The sequence below is a fragment of the Euprymna scolopes genome, chromosome 7 (assembly GCF_053919585.1).
Source record: "Euprymna scolopes isolate OS-2025 chromosome 7, ASM5391958v1, whole genome shotgun sequence".
Lineage (NCBI taxonomy): Eukaryota > Metazoa > Mollusca > Cephalopoda > Sepiida > Sepiolidae > Euprymna > Euprymna scolopes.
In genome coordinates, this window is record NC_136488.1 from 87,003,589 (window position 1) to 87,022,922 (window position 19,334).

General features: G+C 34.5%; 1 protein-coding gene across 21 annotated transcripts in view; it reads left to right on the forward strand.

Moving 5' to 3' along the window:
- LOC145279820 (otoferlin-like) overlaps positions 1-19,334 on the forward strand; it is a 1,618,966-nt gene that overhangs the window by 684,623 nt on the left and 915,009 nt on the right. For 11 of the 21 annotated variants that reach the window (XM_080131202.1, XM_080131198.1, XM_080131200.1 and 8 more), the window contains one exon: positions 9,046-9,069. The exons of the other annotated variants lie outside the window; for them this stretch is intronic. In XM_080131202.1, coding sequence (XP_079987328.1) covers positions 9,046-9,069 — 24 coding nt within the window. The remainder of the gene's footprint in view (positions 1-9,045; positions 9,070-19,334) is intronic. 21 annotated transcript variants of the gene reach the window in all.

Below are 19,334 nucleotides of genomic sequence, written 5' to 3' on the forward strand. Positions count from 1 at the left end.
ATGAGAAAAGTAATGCCACTTATTAACACATGTGTGGCATTTCAAACCAACCGTGAATAACATTTCAACGGAACTTTAGCCACAAGGGATTTATATCTCTGACGGAAAAAAAAAATTATTAAAAAAAAAAAATAGTGTCGTAGCCTGAAGAAGACTTTTTATAAGTCGAAAGTTTGTTTATTCTTTAAGATAATATATATAATTTATTTTATAAAAAAAAATCCAACAGCACAGACATCGTTATTTGGCTTTCTAATATCTATAATATAGATCAACAGTTTTTATTGTTTATATTTTTGGCAATAAAACAATATTTAAATACAATCATCGTAATTACTCTATCGTTCAAAGTAGTATGTTTTTCGAGAATATTTCACGAATACTTTCCTTTGTGCTAGAAGTTAGATAAAAATGGAAATTGGCACACCTAAATATTGTACCAACATCAATCAATGAGTGTTTATTAAAATTTCAATTGTTCGGGGGGGGGGGTGAATTATCTGTTTCTATTTTGCATTTCATATTAATTTTGACTTTCAATGTTAATATGTGGTTGTTTTAATTAAAAAATCACCACATGAAAATTGAAAATCAAAACGGAATTAAATCGGATGACATCAGCGATAGATTAAATCTGGAAAATATAGAAAGATGATTGCAGAACAGGCAATTTCGATGATATGGCCACATTGAAAGTTTAGTTGTTGGTGAAGAACTATTGAGTTCGTTAGTTAGTTGGTGAAGAACTATTGAGGCAGTAAGTTCAGTTCATAGAGAAACCCAAGAGAAACATAGGAGGAAGTGATAATAGTCGACTTGGAAGAAAGAAGAATAAATAAGGATCTGGCCAAATAGAAGTTAGTTTAGAAGTGAATTTCTAAAAGCCGCCCAACACATGTCAGAATACAAAATAGACGTTAAACCAAGCATGATAATAATGACTTTTGGAATCTTTTAGTGTTTAATATGGTTCTTTTAATTAAGATGGGATTTCATCTGACGACCTCAGTATTATTAGTAGTATTGGGATTTTGATCCCTGAGTGACTGATCTGGTTATAACGCCCTCGTATGGCACCTTCCATATAGGGTGTCTCTAACCTCGTTGAACTGCACTCGATATGACTGGTGCTCTTTGGATCGTACGTTGCCCCGTCACAAGTTGGCCATCTTCACACGTTGTGTTTCCATGGTGAGGCGCTTCGCCTCTTAACCGAATCGTCTCCTATCCTGTGTAGTCTCCGGGTTCATTAATCCCTCCGCTGGTCCCTGCAACTCGCTGCAAAATGAAGAGTCCTCACACCAAACAAACAGAACTCCGGTTTATAACAATAACATCCACTTATTAAGTTCATGACTTCACAAAGGCTACTGTCTAAATTGAGCTGACTGACTATAGCAGTGAAACGATGTATGACCAGACAAGTAAAGTCACAGATTTCCCATGAACACAGCAGGCTAGTAACATTATAACATCAGGCCCTGAGGGCCCCCAGGTCGGGAGTACTTGACCAGCCCAGCCGTTCAGTTCGCTGGTTACGACTTTAATAATTTTAGAATTCCTTTTTTTGAATCCAACTCTTTTTCCTAACCTCTCCCTCGGAGAGTAGTTAAAAACATCCTTTCTCTCTTCCTCTCAGAGCCCCCGCCCCCTGTCTCAACCACTCAACATCTCTCTCCCTCTTTCCTGGGAGGGGAGGTTGTTCACTCTGATATCTATTGGCAGTTTCCTGGGTTCTTTCACCCAGCACTGTGTGCGGCCCTTATCAGCAACTGCCCCTTCCAATACCAACATCTCTAACATCTCGGAGATAATTCCAATTCTGTCCCCATTTTTGAGACAATATACCATCTGGTTTGCCTGTAACAAGCCCATAATTTTGCTAGCTAAGTCTTTGCATTTCTCTGTACTCCTCCATGCCATCCTGTCCGGTCAAACATCCCACCTCACCACAATATGCAGCTCGCTGCATACATTCATGACACCATAGTGTCACATGATATGTTAAAGAGTACTCATGCTATGCTTGGTGCAATTCTGCTCAATGGTTTTGAAATGAATATGTGTTTATTTTGGAGGATTGAATTACAGTGGTCTTTTGGGGTGGTAAGCTACAGATATGAAGTATACATTGGATGATAACGATTCTGTGTATCTTGACGAATATAATTATTTACCAGATAACTTTTTTTTTTACATAGGAGTCACCACTTATCAAGGCCCTGAGGCCACTCGAGGATAAGAGTTATTGAGTGTTCAGTAATCAATGGGACAATATCGCAGTAGTTGTTATTAATGGGAATTTGGTAGATTGGATTACTTAAGGGGGCAGTTCACCAAGAACTTGTTTATGTTGGAATTGAAGACAACCAGGTTGTAGTCAGCTGGGAAGCAGGCAAACGAAAGAGAGTTCCACAGGCGTGCACTTCTAAGAAAGAAGCATTGTTCGTGGACTCTACATTTTGATTTAGGCACAGTTAAAGAGTGGGAAAGTTATTGACAGTAGTTTCAGCTAGATGGGTGTTTTCAAAAAAGATTGGCGAGGAGGGACCAGAGATTGGAGCTCAGCCGGGCACTTGCCGTGGAAATAACGATAAAACAAAGACAGGCTCGCAATCTCCCTTCTATGGGAAAGAGGTTGCAGGGAAGAGAAAAGAGTATCCCCCACTAAGTTATGAAGTCTATTTTGTACTCTGTCAAGGCAGGATAAGCTGCTTCTAGCAGCTCTTGCCCAGATGTGGCAACAATACTCCATCCCTGGACGTACTTGACTCTTATATAGATAGAGAATTGCATCAGCAGTGAGATATCTACTGGAGCGGTAGAAAGATCCCACCATTCTTCCAGCTACCTTGGCAACAGATTTGATGTACGTGTTCCATTTCAGATCAAGAGTAAAGGTCAAGCCCAGAAGCCTGTGAAAACATGGAGCCTCCCCAAGACGAGAGCCCTCCATTGAAAAGAAATTACTTTGTAATGATGACATAATTCAGTGTAATTGCTGAGTGAATCTTGTTCTCCCAATGTCGGCTGGATGTAATGACATAGCTTTGCTTTCCAAAATGTTGTTTATCTCAAGGGAGATAACAACAACCAAAGAGCTACTTCCATTTTAAATATATATTGCTTAATTATATTTTTAAGTAATGTGTAGCCAGCAAACGGGGTATTTGGAATAGCAATAGTTACATATTGTTCATGACCTTTGCTGAGCCGACGAAAAGAATTCATAAGATTTGGGATAGGAAAAGAAATAAAGTATACATTTATATATATATATATATATATATATATATATATATATATATATATATATATATATATATATATATAGTAATTTATAAAATATACATGGCGATTAAGCTACACTGAATATTCCACGTTTCATCCACTCTAGGACTCTTCAGGCTTATGCGCGAATTCTGTGGTTGTTTATCGTTTTTATATGCTCCTCTTCTATTGAGATTTTAGTTAGCCAATCAGCTTTATTTGGCCTCTGGTTGACTTGTTCCTTTTAAAAAAAGAAAAACAAACACTAACCTAGTTTTAAAACAGATCAAGAAACTAAATAGAGCACACACAAAGGAACAGGTCAACCAGAGGCCAAATAGACCTTTGTCCGGTAAATGCATGCTCATTGGCTGATAGGAAGGGCGCGGTGGATACTAGTGTAGCTTAATCGCCATATATATTTTATAAATTACTAACTAGCTCTACCTACGCATTGAGCACTTTTGAAGTAAATACTTAAAGTTTACGCATCAATCTATACTTTCGTATATTAATTTTATGTGAGTAAATTAAGTAGTTATATATATATTTACAAAAAGATGAATACATCAACCATCATAGAATTATCCGATCTGAATGAAAATTTTAATAGTTATTAATTAATAAATGTATATTAATATAATTTATTTTATTAAAAACTAGCAAGGGGTTGCCACCTTGCAGAGTTGTAAAATACGCTTAAATATAGTTTATTTCATACAGATTTCATCTTTATTATTACAGAGCCAATTCTCTGTTCAATATTATATTGTACCTGATATATAGTATTGATTTCAAAAGTTTTAAAAAAATTGACTTGGGTGCCATCAGCAAGAATCGAAACCAAAACATTTAACGCTTCAGGAAGGTTACCTACCATTTGAGCTATCGACATATAGATGAGAAAGATTTCAATTTAAACAACTTAAAGCTATGAATAAATTTACACAAAAAACTAATAGAAATATGTCGTCAAGTTGAAATGAACATTTTGTATTTCAACTTGGCGACATGTTTCTGTGCACATTATTCATCCATCCAAACAAAGATTTTATTTGTTATAAATCATCCTTGGTGTATGATTACTATTTTCTGTTAATTTCAGGGTTATATGATCAGTAGTTTAAGAGTTTATCGGTTAAATATTTACACACAGGAAGACACACATACATATATGTACTCTTTTGTTTATAGAGACTAATTTTTTTATAATTCACAAAAATAGATATATAGGATATTCGGAATTAGTTCACAGCTTAAAAACGTAATTTCTAATCTTTATAAGTTTTTCAGATTTGGATTTATAATTTGAATTATTTGGATTATTCAGAGTACTGTTTTTTTTTTTTGTTTTTTTTTTAAATTACATTTTCACCCCAAGCAAGGCACATTGCCATTTTGTTGTAGGGGGCTAATATCAGGGACATAAGCATCAGGGGTACTGTGTAGGAAGTGTGGCAGCAAGATGTCGGTTCACGTTGCACTTGAACTTCTGCATGTCAGTACGGTTGGGGAAGTAGGGACCCGGAAGGGAATTCCAAAGTCTAGCTGTTCTGGGGAAGAAACTACTAGAGTAGAAGACTCTCTTGCATCTAGGGATCTCTACTGTGAAGGGGTGGGATTTAGCTGCTTGTCGGGTTTGTTGGGGGTATTTACGTCAGGGGGGCACAAGTGCTTGCAATTCGTCAGAGCATTCATCGTTAAAGTACTTGTAGAACAGGCAGAGGGATGCAACATTTCGGCGATGTGACAGAGGCTGAAGTTTAGCTGACAGTTCAGGGCCTATCAATTCGCGACTCTCTTTTGAACCTTGTCTAGGAGTGAGAGACTAGTCGCAGATGCACCAGCCTAAATATGACAACAATACTCCATACATGGGCGAATGGTGGCCTTATAGAGTTACAGGATACTTTCGGGCATTAGTAGCTTTCTAGCACGGTAGAGAGAGCCTACCTTCTTCGCAGCGGTCCTGGCAATGTTCTCAATGTAATTGTTCCAACTCATGTTTCCTGTGAATGTTAGGCAGAGGAGTTTAAAAGATGTACTTTCAGATAAAGAGTCTTTGGCCATTGCTATTAGTGGTAGGGAAGGTTTCTTGTAATTATTGAAGAAAACAAGTTTAGTCTTGGCAACATTGAAAGTGACCATCCATTTTTGTCCCCATTCCACTACGGATTGGAGGTCTTCCTCTAGTGTTTTATCTTAAATATTATTTTTGCTATGATTTGACCGATGTAACCTGCGACCTTCTTTGGGTGTACCTTGTGAACTCTTGAATCTGCATGGAATTTTGAACAAAACCTTTTATCTAGTCTGGAGGAACTCGTGACATAACGGATAAAGTACTAGGTAAAATTGAGTTCTAAGTTCCACTCTTCTGGAGGTTCAGCAGACGATACTAAGAATACAATTGTGAACTAAATTAAGGCTGGTGAAACGAGAGTATGCTACCCTCTTGAATTAAATAAAGGTTTTCAGCCAAAATTCCACTACATTCATTCTTTTGTTAAAAAAAAAACAAATTACTTTCACTTTCACTGCCCGTCCATGCATATGTAACAAGTAAAAATTATGACATAAATCCTGACTGGGGTTGTGACAACAGAATATTCTGTCCATTCTTTTGACTCTCAAGTATATATTCGACACAGTAAGACACAAACAATCAACCGAAAACCACATCAGTCTATATAAAAACATATAAGATATTAACGGATATATACTCGAGACTAAAAACAATGAAAAGAATATGCTGTTGTCACAGCCCTAATCATTACACATAAACAACCTCCTGAGTTCATGCTTAGTAGAAAGACTCCTTTTTGAAAAGTTGTCAGATTATTTTTTCTGAATAAAATGTTGTCACTTTTTTTTTTTAGACTTTTCTGGAAACAGAACATGTCAAATGCGGTCATCTAGTTTTTGTCCAAAATTTTGAGGGGGGGGTGAGGAGTTATGATCTACCCTATCGCATCTTCTATTGTTCTCATCAGTGTTCATCTTAGTACTATGTTTCCGTTGATGTGCTCACCTTGCTTTCTTCACATGTATTGTAAATTTATATATGGTTTTCCCATATTTAAATACTAGTCAGGATGCCCGGCGTTGCCCAGGTGTTTGTTCAGCAAAAAAAAAAAAAAAAAAAAAATGATAGTAGGCAGACAGGCTTGAACCTGTACTGCAAAGGAGGAAAAGAAAGTGAAAACAAAAAAAAAAACATGTGATGTCATTGCCGTTGCGTCCATCGCCAAACCGAAAATGGTGAAGGTTTAAATTAAGGCTAGTCAATCGAAAACTGACGATGACTTTCCAAAATATTGACGAAAAAAGCGACCCCTCCTTGTAGAAAAGTGCACAGTTGCAAGTGAAGGAATTAATGTTTTTAGCCAGTTTTACAATATTTGTCGTTGAAGGATCAAACTTCAAAACGATACCGATCTCGTGAAAATCTGTTGCCTCTGTAAAAAGTTTTAGGCAGACATACATACATACATACATACATACATAGATTTAAACAGACAGATGAGATTTATATTATAGATGATGTTCGATAAATTACAAACATTGATTTTCCTCCTGTATTTAAGTGATGAACTGATTATTTCAAGTCGTATTTTTGATTAGCTCTCCCTATGTACAACACTGACATGTTTGAGATAATCCTGCAAATAAAAATCTTGAGGGTTAAGGTCAGTTGAGTGTGGAGCTTATTTAGCATGATACTTCCTGTAAATGAAACAGTCACCAAAGTATCCCCCATATCATCAACTTGCGATAAAACAAAGACTGTTGGCTTTTCATGCCTGAAACTTGATGGACAAGTCAAATCTCGACTGTGGTTTATTTCTACTAAATCTGGTTGTATGGCAGAAAAGTTAAGAACTTTATTAACGATCTTTTTTTTTTTTAATGGGGAAGGAGGAGTCATCTTGTACAAGAAAAGGTCAGTGTACAGGAGAGCTTACCTAGCACAGCCTGAGTATGTTTTCCCTTAGTTTCCTTTTTAGTCCTCACATTCCTTGGGCGGTGTTTCTGACAAAGGAGAGAGAATTGCTGCTTTCTGGGTCATAATCTATCCATGTAACACTTATTGGCTAGTTTTTGATCAATTTTTAAATGTTTTTAGCTCCTTACATCAAGTGGCTTCATGCCTGGTCTTAAACGATTTCCATGAAGAAAAAATACCAATTCAAAGATACATCCTCGACAATCGGTTCAGTATAGTTTGAGTCATTTTTGAGTAGATGACGATCTTTCAATCTTCCTTCAATCAGCCTGTGCTATAGTTCAGTGCAATTCTAGGTGGTCCACCTTTCCAGGGTTTACTTTTTCTCTTTGAGAAATTGTTAAGTTGTTGCTAATCGCCTGAGGTGAGCCTACTTAAGAATGCTGACGGAACTACCCAGTCATTTTCGGTGGGCTAAAGTGTACATATCTGTTGTGTGCTAGCTTTTCAATACCCCCCCTCCTGAGCTTGTGTCACATCTTCAAACAATGGAAGGGAGGCAAATACCTGTAATGAAACAAGTTTGTTTTTCTCTTGAGTGCAACGCCCCTGATTTACCTCTGTACTAATCCGCCACTATAGATGAATAAGTAGACTAGATTTTAATACCAACAGGACTGCACAGCCATTTTTTGTGGGCTAATGTGCAGAAACCTTTTGTTTGCTGGCTTTTTCAAACTCCAACTCTCAATGATCACCAGCTAACCTGATCTCCGTAACATAGACGTTGATCCGGTCAGCTGACCAGCTCTTCTGGTAAACTTGTCTACAATATGATTTACCATATTTATGACAGTCTTTCAACATTCTTCACCTTCATCTCTCATCCATCTCTCCAATTAGATAGATAGATGAATAGATAGATCGACACTTTCTTGTGTTTGTGTGTTTGACCTACTACATAACATTCTTACATTACGTCACATTTATCAGCAGTGGGAGGGAGATACATACCCACAGAAGAGCTTGTTGGATTTTGGAATCTGTATGTCGTACTCATGAATCTGCATGGAATTTCGAACAGAACCCTTTATTTAATGCACGCAGTAGCATGCTCTTGATCCGTCAGCCATGACTGGGTAAAAGTTCTAAGTAATTCCCAATTGTATTTTGGGTGTCGTCCGCACTGAGGATTTAGCATTCAAGCTCCAGAAGAGGGTAACTTAGAACTGAATTTTATCAAGTACTTTATCCACTATGCCACGGGGCCTTGCTGACAGAATGAGAGCATGCTATCTCTGTGGATTAAATAAAGGTTGCCTTTGGAAGTTCCGTGCAGCTTCCCAAATTTGGCAGACAGATTCCTGAGTTCAACAAAAAACAAGATGCACCTGAAGACGGTTGGTGGTTACACCGGCCAAAACGTTGTTAAAATAACACTCAAAGTTAGAAGAGTATTCTGAATCCAAATAATTTGAAATAAGTTCATGTTGAACTGTTTTCTGAAATAGCTAATTTATATTAATACCTCATTTTCACCATCAACAATAACCTCATCTGACACTCATTAACCCTTATCTTTCAGTAGCCTCCTTGTCTTGATAAGCGATGAATTAAAAAATAAATAAATAAATAAACAAAAAATAAATAATGTAACAGTCATCCATTTTTTTTTTTTTAGTGTGTTATTTATTTATTTTTTAATTCCATAGAAGTCATTTTAGTCATTTTTTTTAGTTTTGTTTTGTTTGTATAGCTTGTTGTAAATGCCTACTCGCTTGCCTGCTTGTAGTTCAGTCAATGTCTTATCTTTATATATATCTGGACAGGAACCGCATCCAAGAACAGGGCAGGTAAATAGAACAACACCTCAGGTGGTAGTAATACACCTTTTTTTTTTTAATGTTTCTTTTTTTTCTCTCTCTCTCTCTCTTTTATTTTTTTTCTTCATATTTTTTTCACAATGCTTCACCAAATGCTGTTGTTTATTTTTACATTTTCGACTTTCATTCGTCAACAACTGACTACAAAACACAAGTTTGCTTCTATTCAAAATCTAAAAAAAATCACATTATTCATTTTGCATCAACCACATTTTATTCTCTTTTTTTTTTCATTTTATATCATGTTTTAAAAATAAACCCGACAAGCATGTGTTTAGAAAAATCAGACTTTTATAGCTATAGAATGTCTCATGAAACTATAATTCCCTCACTATTTTATACTTTTTCTAATGCTTTTCTAGCTCATCCCTGATTAAGTGTCACTTACATTAGATAATCCTTTTAATTACTAGTCTCACAATACCTTCATTATATAGTGCTTTTCAATACTAGCCTGACAATACCTCCATTAAATAGCGCTTTTAAATAGTAGTTTGACAATACATCGATTAGATAGTGCTTTCTAATACAAACCTGACAATACTTACTTTAAATAGCACTTTTTAATACTAGCCTGATAATCCCTTTGTAAGATAGGGCTTTTTAATACTAGCTAGACAATACCTTCAATAGATAGTGATTTTCAATACTAGTCTGAAAATGCCTTCATTAGATAGCATTTTTCAATACTAGCGTGACAATATCTTCATTAGATAGTGCTTTTCAATACTAGCCTAACAATACCATTCATTAGATAGTGCTTTCCAATACTAGTTTGAGAATACCATTCATTAGATAGTGCTTTCCAATACTAGTTTGACAATACCATTCATTAGATAGCATTTTTCAATACTAGCGTGACAATATCTTCATTAGATAGTGCTTTTCAATACTAGCCTAACAATACCATTCATTAGATAGTGCTTTCCAATACTAGTTTGAGAATACCATTCATTAGATAGTGCTTTCCAATACTAGTTTGACAATGCCATTCATTAGATAGCATTTTTCAATACTAGCGTGACAATATCTTCATTAGATAGTGCTTTTCAATACTAGCCTAACAATACCATTCATTAGATAGTGCTTTCCAATACTAGTTTGAGAATACCATTCATTAGATAGTGCTTTCCAATACTAGTTTGACAATACCATTCATTAGATAGCATTTTTCAATACTAGCGTGACAATATCTTCATTAGATAGTGCTTTTCAATACTAGCCTAACAATACCATTCATTAGATAGTGCTTTCCAATACTAGTTTGAGAATACCATTCATTAGATAGTGCTTTCCAATACTAGTTTGACAATGCCATTCATTAGACAGTGCTTTTCAATACTAGTTTGACAATACCATTCATTAGATAGTGCTTTCCAATACTAGTTTGACAATACCATTCATTAGATAGTGCTTTCCAATACTAGTTTGACAATACCATTCATTAGATAGTGCTTTTTAATACTAGTTTGAGAATACCATTCATTAGATAGTGCTTTCCAATACTAGTTTGACAATACCATTCATTAGATAGTGCTTTCCAATACTAGTTTGACAATACCATTCATTAGATAGTGCTTTCCAATACTAGTTTGAGAATACCATTCATTAGATAGTGCTTTCCAATACTAGTTTGACAATGCCATTCATTAGACAGTGCTTTCCAATACTAGTTTGACAATGCCATTCATTAGACAGTGCTTTTCAATACTAGTTTGACAATACCATTCATTAGATAGTGCTTTCCAATACTAGTTTGACAATACCATTCATTAGATAGTGCTTTCCAATACTAGTTTGACAATACCATTCATTAGATAGTGCTTTCCAATACTAGTTTGACAATACAATTCATTAGATAGTGCTTTCCAATACTAGTTTGACAATACCATTCATTAGATAGTGCTTTCCAATACTAGTTTGACAATACCATTCATTAGATAGTGCTTTTTAATACTAATCCTACAATATTTGCATTAAATAATGCTTTTCAATACTAACCTTGCAATACTTACATTATATAGTGCTTTTTAATACTAGCTTGATAATACTTACATTAGATAAGTTTCTTCAATACTACCATGACAATACTGGACTAATGATGACCATAAAAATCAACCTATAGGACCGTTAGTTTTAGTCATGAATATTCAACAAAATTTTTTATTGCAATTCAATGATAATAGGGAACACTTTGGCAATTGTTTCATCAGTAAGAGGTGTGATCCTGATTCTACTTTATTTTTCTATTTTGCTATCTCACACATTTACAGATGTCTGATTCAGTGTCCCTTATTTAAATTTATATTTTATAACACGTTTACAACACTAATGATACTCACTCAGCAATGTCAATAAGGATATAAGCATAGAATATATATATATAGCCATCCACATACAGTACTGTTTCGCTGTTTCACAACTCATCAGTGCGGCTAGACAGGCAACTACCTCAAGCCAGGATTGAAATCCGACCATCTATACGAGAGTCAAGGCTCCTAACTACTATGCTATTGGCGGCTGCTGGGTAAGTTGTGAGTTTTAACGATGTTTTGACATCGTCCGACATACCTAAGCTCAATTTGTTTACACAAAGAGCGTCGCTTATACGCTAATGGTAATTCGTGTATCACTTCTCAATATGCTCAACTCAAGATGAGGAGCAATGTAGTCATCCACATACAGTACTGTTTTGCTGTTTCACAGCTCACCAGTGCGGCTAGACAGGCAACTACCTCAAGCCAGGATTGAAACCCGAATGCCAAGTCAAGCGTTGCAAACATGTTAGATGAAAAAGAGTGTTGGGAAGAAGCCAGTAGAAGATGAAATGAAAATGAAAACAATATGATAGGGAATGGGTAAAAAAAACTGTGATAAGACGTTTTCACTGCTCGTACAATATCATTAGATTTGGTACAATATCATTAGATTTGGTTAGTGTCTAAGAGAGCTTGAGGAACATAGAGATTGAGCCCACAATTTCACTCGATGAATTGGTAATAAAATCCTTTCAGCAAGCCAAACATATTTGGTACAAATAAACGTCTGCCTCGTCCGTCATGTTTCAAATGTAAATGTCCAACAGTCTTTGTTTTATCGGCGTTCAATGGTAAGTACATCTGGACACAACGTGCAAAATTGTGACAAACTCTAGCACACTGTTTTCTGTGGAGTAACCTGTGTTGTTTTTTTTTTTATGGAAATCGCTTCAGACAAGACATAAAGACACTTGATGTAAAGAGCTAAAAAAACTGCATGGTTAATGATTAGCCAATAATTAGTGTTAGATTGAATAGATTCCGACCCAATTCTGCCTCCTTTGTCAGAAGCATCAATTATGGAATGTAAGGACTAAAGAAGAAAATAACGTTATTAAAAATAACCCGAAAGTCTACTTTCTATTTTCTCAGGTTTTGACCCTGATGGCTATTTTCAGTTCAGGGATAGACTGACGATTGTGTTTATAAGCAAAATCATTTTGATAAACCGTTCCTGTAAGACGCATAATCGGCATAATCGCCTTGACACACCGGTTCCTGTCAGATCACCAAAGTTAAGCAACGTTCAGCCTGGTTAGTACCAGATGGGTGACCATTTGGGAATTCTAGGCACTGTACGTATTCTCCGCTTACTTCGGTAGTTGTTTCCAGTCGTCCTGTACAGGCACTTCACTTGCCACTGGTATTTAACAATGTCGACTCAGAAGAGGTGTTGTTGGAGATTGCACACCGTCTGCCACAAAAATTTCATGCGCAGGCAACCCTTCGTGAGTAACCATAGTCTGTCAAAGGCTGAAGAAGCCGCTGTGTCTTGTTAGTTAACAACAACGTTAAGCAGATAGGTGACCATTTTGGAAATACTAGGCACTGTATGTATTCACGTAGGCAGATACATATAATATCTAAGGAAGATGAATAGGCAGTGTTTTCCACCGTTCCAGGTCACCTTTGGTCAAGGTGTAGCACCTGTTAGCCTCCTTTTGATATTCTGAAGAGGTAACATGCAGAGGGTAAATGGTGAAAGCAATACATCTAAGAAAGGACGGACACGGTTAAAAAACCAAACCAGATAAAAACAGTCTACTAGCCTCATGCAGCAATCTTCTAGTGATGGTGTCAAAAACAAAGCACCCGTTTTTAATTTGTTGTGAGCCAGTATGGAAGTAGTAAGGCTTAAAAAACTGTCATGAGAATATTTATGTGTGTGATATGGTCTAATTTAAGATGACATCTCAGATAAAATAAAATCTAATTGTGCTAAGGTCTGGTGAATGCAAGACCCATTCAGGATCACACCTCTAACCAATGATACGATCACTAAAGTGTCCCTCTTTTTTATTAAGCAGTAATAAACTAAAGATTATTAGGCATTCATGCCTAAAACATAATTGACAAGCCAGGCATAGACGGTTTAGCTTATTTGGTACTAAAAATGGTTGGATTACCAAAGGTTTTGTGAGCTGTATCAATGATTCCATGAATAGCATGGTCTTAGAGGAGAGGCGATCAGTCTGTACAAGAACATATATTATTAAACCTTCCCATAATTGAAAAATATGTCTGATTTTTATAAGTAAATGCTTGTCGGGAACAGTTCATCCATTTGCATGAGATATTTTTGTTAAAGGGAACAAATCTATTTGATGACGGCTTCCGGTTTTAAAACTGAAAACTGACAAGCAGTATTTATCAAAAAAACAATTGCCCATTATATTTTAAAGATAAGATGTTTTTTGGAGAGGAGAAGAGGGGGTTAAGTTAACATTTTGTTTTCATCGTTTTTATTTTATTATTATCACATAAGCAAATCAAAATGGTTTTCATTAGTGGAATTTCTTATTCAACTTCTTGTAAAGAGGATTACGTGTGATTTTAAAACCTTGCTACTCGAACTTGATATTAGTGCTAGAAGAAAGCCGGTTAACTGTATCAACGAAATGTTTACAAACAAAAGAAATTACAAATTTTATCGAAATCTAAGTCGCATAAAATCATGGGGGATAATTTTTTTTATATCTAAACATCGTTTGTCAACTTCCGATTTCAAAACCAGGAGCAGTCATCAAGTAGACGTTTTCACTTTAACCAATATTTTATATTTTTTACCTCTTGTTGTAAAGAATTCTTCAAGATGTTTCTCTTCATTACCAAGTAATTTCGTATTATTAACAAATAAAAAAAAAATACTTAACAAGAAAAATTAGGTAACATTTCAATTTTCTTTATTTTTTTTTTTAATAAATCAAATTCAAACTGGGATTATTCATGTCTATTTCAAAGGAGATCAATCTCATATCAAAATCAAAATCAAATCTATTACGGATTCTCCCATTAAAAATTCCCATTGAAAACGCCATTAAAAATGTTCTGATTATTAGACAATCTCCATAGATGAAATTGCGTACAGTCGATCAAGCATTCAAAGAAAAAAGACCCACTTACCAAGGGTTTATCTATCCTACTATTTCACTCATAGCTGGAGGGAGTAGAGATGGTTTAGTACCTTTTCTGAAGATAGATGTAAAAATGATTTTACAGCTTCAGCCGAATTTGAATCAGACATGCTAAGCTCGCGGTCCACACTTGTAACCATGACATCACTTTCATTTCCATTAGCATTCACTTTAATTACGTATTTCAGACTATCATCTTCATCATCATTATCATATTCATAATGGTTCGGCCGATATACTCTCTAGCCTTCTTCAAATGCTTTAATTCATAGCTTGTGACACCTGTTTAATGGTATCACTTTCTGTTAAAACTAGTGTAAACACGCGGGTCAAAAATGACAAAAACAAAATTATGCTCCACTAGTGTTCGCATTCGCTACTTATCTAGATATATTACTAAAATATTTTTGCGCTTATGCAGAATACGAACCATGCTATTTCTTCGATAGGATTTTCAAGTATCTTTTCTTTATTAAATTGTAAGATGAAAGTAGAAAACGGTTACAAAACACCCTCCCCGTTCTCTATCCATGTTAAGAATGGGTGTTCTAAATAAGAACGCTATTGTTTCAGCATGGTCTGTATTCTGCATAAGTATCAAATATTTATATAAAATCATAGAATTACATCGGCAATATAATATTTCAAATATAAATTATTAGCATTTCTGATAACCCCCCCCCCGCCCCCCCCCAAAAAAAAAACTTTTTTAAAAAGCACCGACATGTGTATTATTTTTATTATAAAGTGAAGAATTTCTTTTGAAATTCATTTCAGGTGGCAGGATAAATCTGGGTGATTTTCTGACTAGCTATTTACTTTCCTATTTCTCCACGCCACTTGAAATGCTTTCTAGAAAAGAGTATATTTTGCTTGATAACTTTTGCATGACAAAATATAAATATATATTTAATTATTTATTTTCTCTTTACTTTTGTTTGTCCCAAACAAGGCATATTGTCACTAAAGTATAACAGTTTACTATGATAAGTGTAATATTTATAAGGGGAAACTTAGGTGGAGAGCTGGGCAGCAAGATGTTTGCCCTTATGACATTTAAATTTCTGCATATATGAATGTTGAGCAGGGAAAGAATTCCAAACGCAAATGGTCTGGGCAAAATAGCTATCAGAAGTAAACAATTTTCTAGGATTCCAATGGTGAAGGGGTGGGATTTTGCTGCTAGTCGAGTAGGTAGGGGTTACTTTTGTTTTGGATATACAAGTGTATTAAGTACTTGTACAGAAAGCACGTGGATGCAAAAACTCTGACGATGTGATAAGCCGGAACTTTGGCGACAGTGCATGACCTATAAGATTAGAGACTCTACTTTGCACCTTGTCCAATTGGGGTGGGTTCATACCTTTTCTAACAGTAGTAATACAGAAATTATTACAATAGATGAACCAGGATTTGAACTTGACATAACAAATTCCATAGGCCGTAATGAGAAACACTCGTTTGGCTGTAAACACTATCAATAATTTCCCCCACTCTTCATCTGTGCCTAAACCTAAACATAGATTCCATGGACAAAGCTTCATTCTAAGAACTGCACACCTGTGGAACTCTCTTCAGTTTACCTTCTTTCCAGCTGATTACAATATTGCCGTCTTCAAGTCCAACGTAAACAAGTTTTTGATGAGCCATTCTCCTTAAGTAATCCAATTTACCAAATTTACACTTCTAACAAGTGCTATGATATTGTCCTTTTGACCACTGTACACTCTTTGACCCTTATCCTCGAGTGGCCTCTGGGTTTTGATAAGTGGTGATTCCTTTATAAAAAAAAAAAACAAAAAAAAAACGATACAATTTAAGCATCTTTGGTTTTCAGGCTTGCTTCAAATTCAACCACCTGAGAACAAGAATGGGATGATGAAAGGTTATGATTAGCTGGCTACAAAATTGACCCAACTTTCTGCGAATGTGGAGAGAAGGACCATACGATGCAATGCTGCCTTGCCTACTCTTTACCACCCAGCTGGTGCAGAATAAAACAATAATGCAAAGAACTGCGTAAAAAACATGTGCAACTGTTGTCTGACATGCTTCAAAGAAGACCTTCAGTTGTAGCAAAAGTCACCTAAATAAGGCCAGAAAGTATATTATATGAATATGGCAATGATGAGGATAAAAGTCAGAAGTATCTTATCTTAATAAAGATTTGGTGTGTGTCTATAACTAAAATTATATCAGACTTCTTAAAGATATTGCATTGCATTTTCGAAGAGATATGTTTGTATGTTTTCATACTAACAACTTGGTCTGAATAAGTGAGGCATTTGCAAGGCTATAGCTTAAACATATTTGCAAATAAATAGCCAAAATGTATGTACTAAAAACCACACAGGCAAACTTTTTATTGAACACTAGTATATATACACAGTAAGTATTCACGCAGAACAAAAATAGCACTAGCGATCCATTACTGGGAACTCAAAGAAAACGAATGCTCACCAATAATCGAATGGAAAATAGTATATGTAGAAAATTAGATAACCCGTTTAGATTATGTGTGAATGAGAAATTTGAAATTCTAAATGCTAAAGAATCCCAAAACCTATTATACTGTAAAAGTGAAATAGCAAATAACTGTATACACAAAACAAAATTTAGTTGGGATCACAAAACATAAGAAAAATAAAATAAAATAATTTAAAAAACTTAACTAAACCAAGATGTAAAACTTAGAAGTAGAAAAATACTCCAAGAATGCAGGTATTATAATAAGGTCACCTATTAATTTTAGACATTCACAAAAAAAGGATGAATCACCACGATACAAAGTAGAATCAAAGAAGAGTAAGGAAAAATCAACCGAACTTTGTGTTAGAGAACACCTGCCATTAGCTAATGGAAGCATTATCTGGTGGAAAGCAATAACAATGAATCTTATTGCCTAACTAGCTAGACCAAATACCAGGTTCATATATAAAAACACCCAGTAACACAAAGTCCATGCATTTTAGCCTGACGATTCCCTATGAAACACGAAAGCCTCTGTGTAGCTTAATTGCCATAAATATGTTTCATAACTTCCTATCTAGCTTTGCTCACATATTGAGCACTGTCGAAGTAAATACCAAAAATCAATGCATAAATGTTATATCTCTTTATGGATGCATAGATAACTTTTGTACATGTAAAAATATTTTTTGAATTTTTAAATAAAATAAGTAGTTGAATACTTGATAAATATTATGAATATTAATAAATATTTAATGATAAAAATATTTAATGAATATTTAATAAATGAAATAATTAAAAATAAGTAAAAAGTACGCCCTGTAAAAAAAAAAAAAAACATGGGGGCGATGCAAAACAGAAAAAGGGGAGGTAACCCCTTTACTGCTTAGAAAGCGAAATTAAATATAAATAAGCAGCATTCGAAAACTGTTTATATCGCTAATAAAAAAAAAAACAGATCTTTTATTATTATTATTATTATTATTATTATTATTATTATTATTATTATTAATGTATGTATGTTTTACATACTATAATCCTGACACTCTAATCACAACTAATATGGAAGCACTTCTTTCAGCAGTTTTACCTTCGACCCCTCAAATTCTACCCACAAATTTTTAAATTGCATGCTAAATTTTTTTTTCAAATTTTTTAAATTTTTGAATGGGTGATTTTTTTTCTTTCTCTTTCTTGTAAAATATTAACTATTTTGCATCACAGCTTCACCCACCTCCCCCAACACTTCTACAAAAACCAATACCTTTCTTCACTTTTTTATAATATTCACGTCTGTTGGTCAAATTAAGTCGCCTACGCGTAAGACTACTTCTCTTAAATTGATAAATGAGGGCATGAGAAAGTATATTCTTAGGATTATAAACCTGGAAAAATACAAGGTTTTACTTTTTAGTAAAGTTACGAATAAAAAAACATTATACGCAAAATATTACAGTAAAGATTAAAATGTTAAATTAGAGCAGATAATGAACAAAATTCTACACTCCAAATTTCATGATGTTGACCATCTTACAATTTATTCTTTTAATTCAGTTGACTTTTACAATTCTCGACAGTATCTATTTCGTAGAACAAAATCATTCACTTAATTATTATATTAATCAGTGAATCTATTTTGCCCTTAACTCATCAGAAGAAATAGCAACAATCAATCCACCAAAAGGAAATAAAATGAATTTGGGCATGATTAAAAAATCCGAAAACTGGAAGAGAAACTGCAATTGCCTTATTGTTTGCTTACATTACGCCATTTTCAACTTTATATATTTAATACAAAAATTAACATCGTTTTCATGCCTTAAAAAACCTCAGAACTTTTAAACAACTATATATATATATATATATATATATATATATATATATATATATATATATATATATATATATATATATATATTAAATATACTACATAAATACGGATAGACACATAGGTATACAATCATTTTTGGAAAGTTTTTTGTTTATTGGTCACAACCTTGCATACACTTGCTTCAGGCCTCAGTGTTGGCATGTAAGAATATGTTCATCAATCATCAAATTATAATTTGCACAACTTGGGTTTTATTAGCTCGTAAAGATAAAGAAACAATATGTAATTACTGCCCTAAGTACTTAAATTACAAACATATATATATATATATATATATATATATATATATATATATATATATATATATATATATATATATATATATATATAGTTTGAGGTTGCTATAAGTTACACTTTCACTTTGTCTTTACATAAGCAGTAAAGTGTTGCTACACAGTCATGAGCATGTTTCGGTCCTCTAGT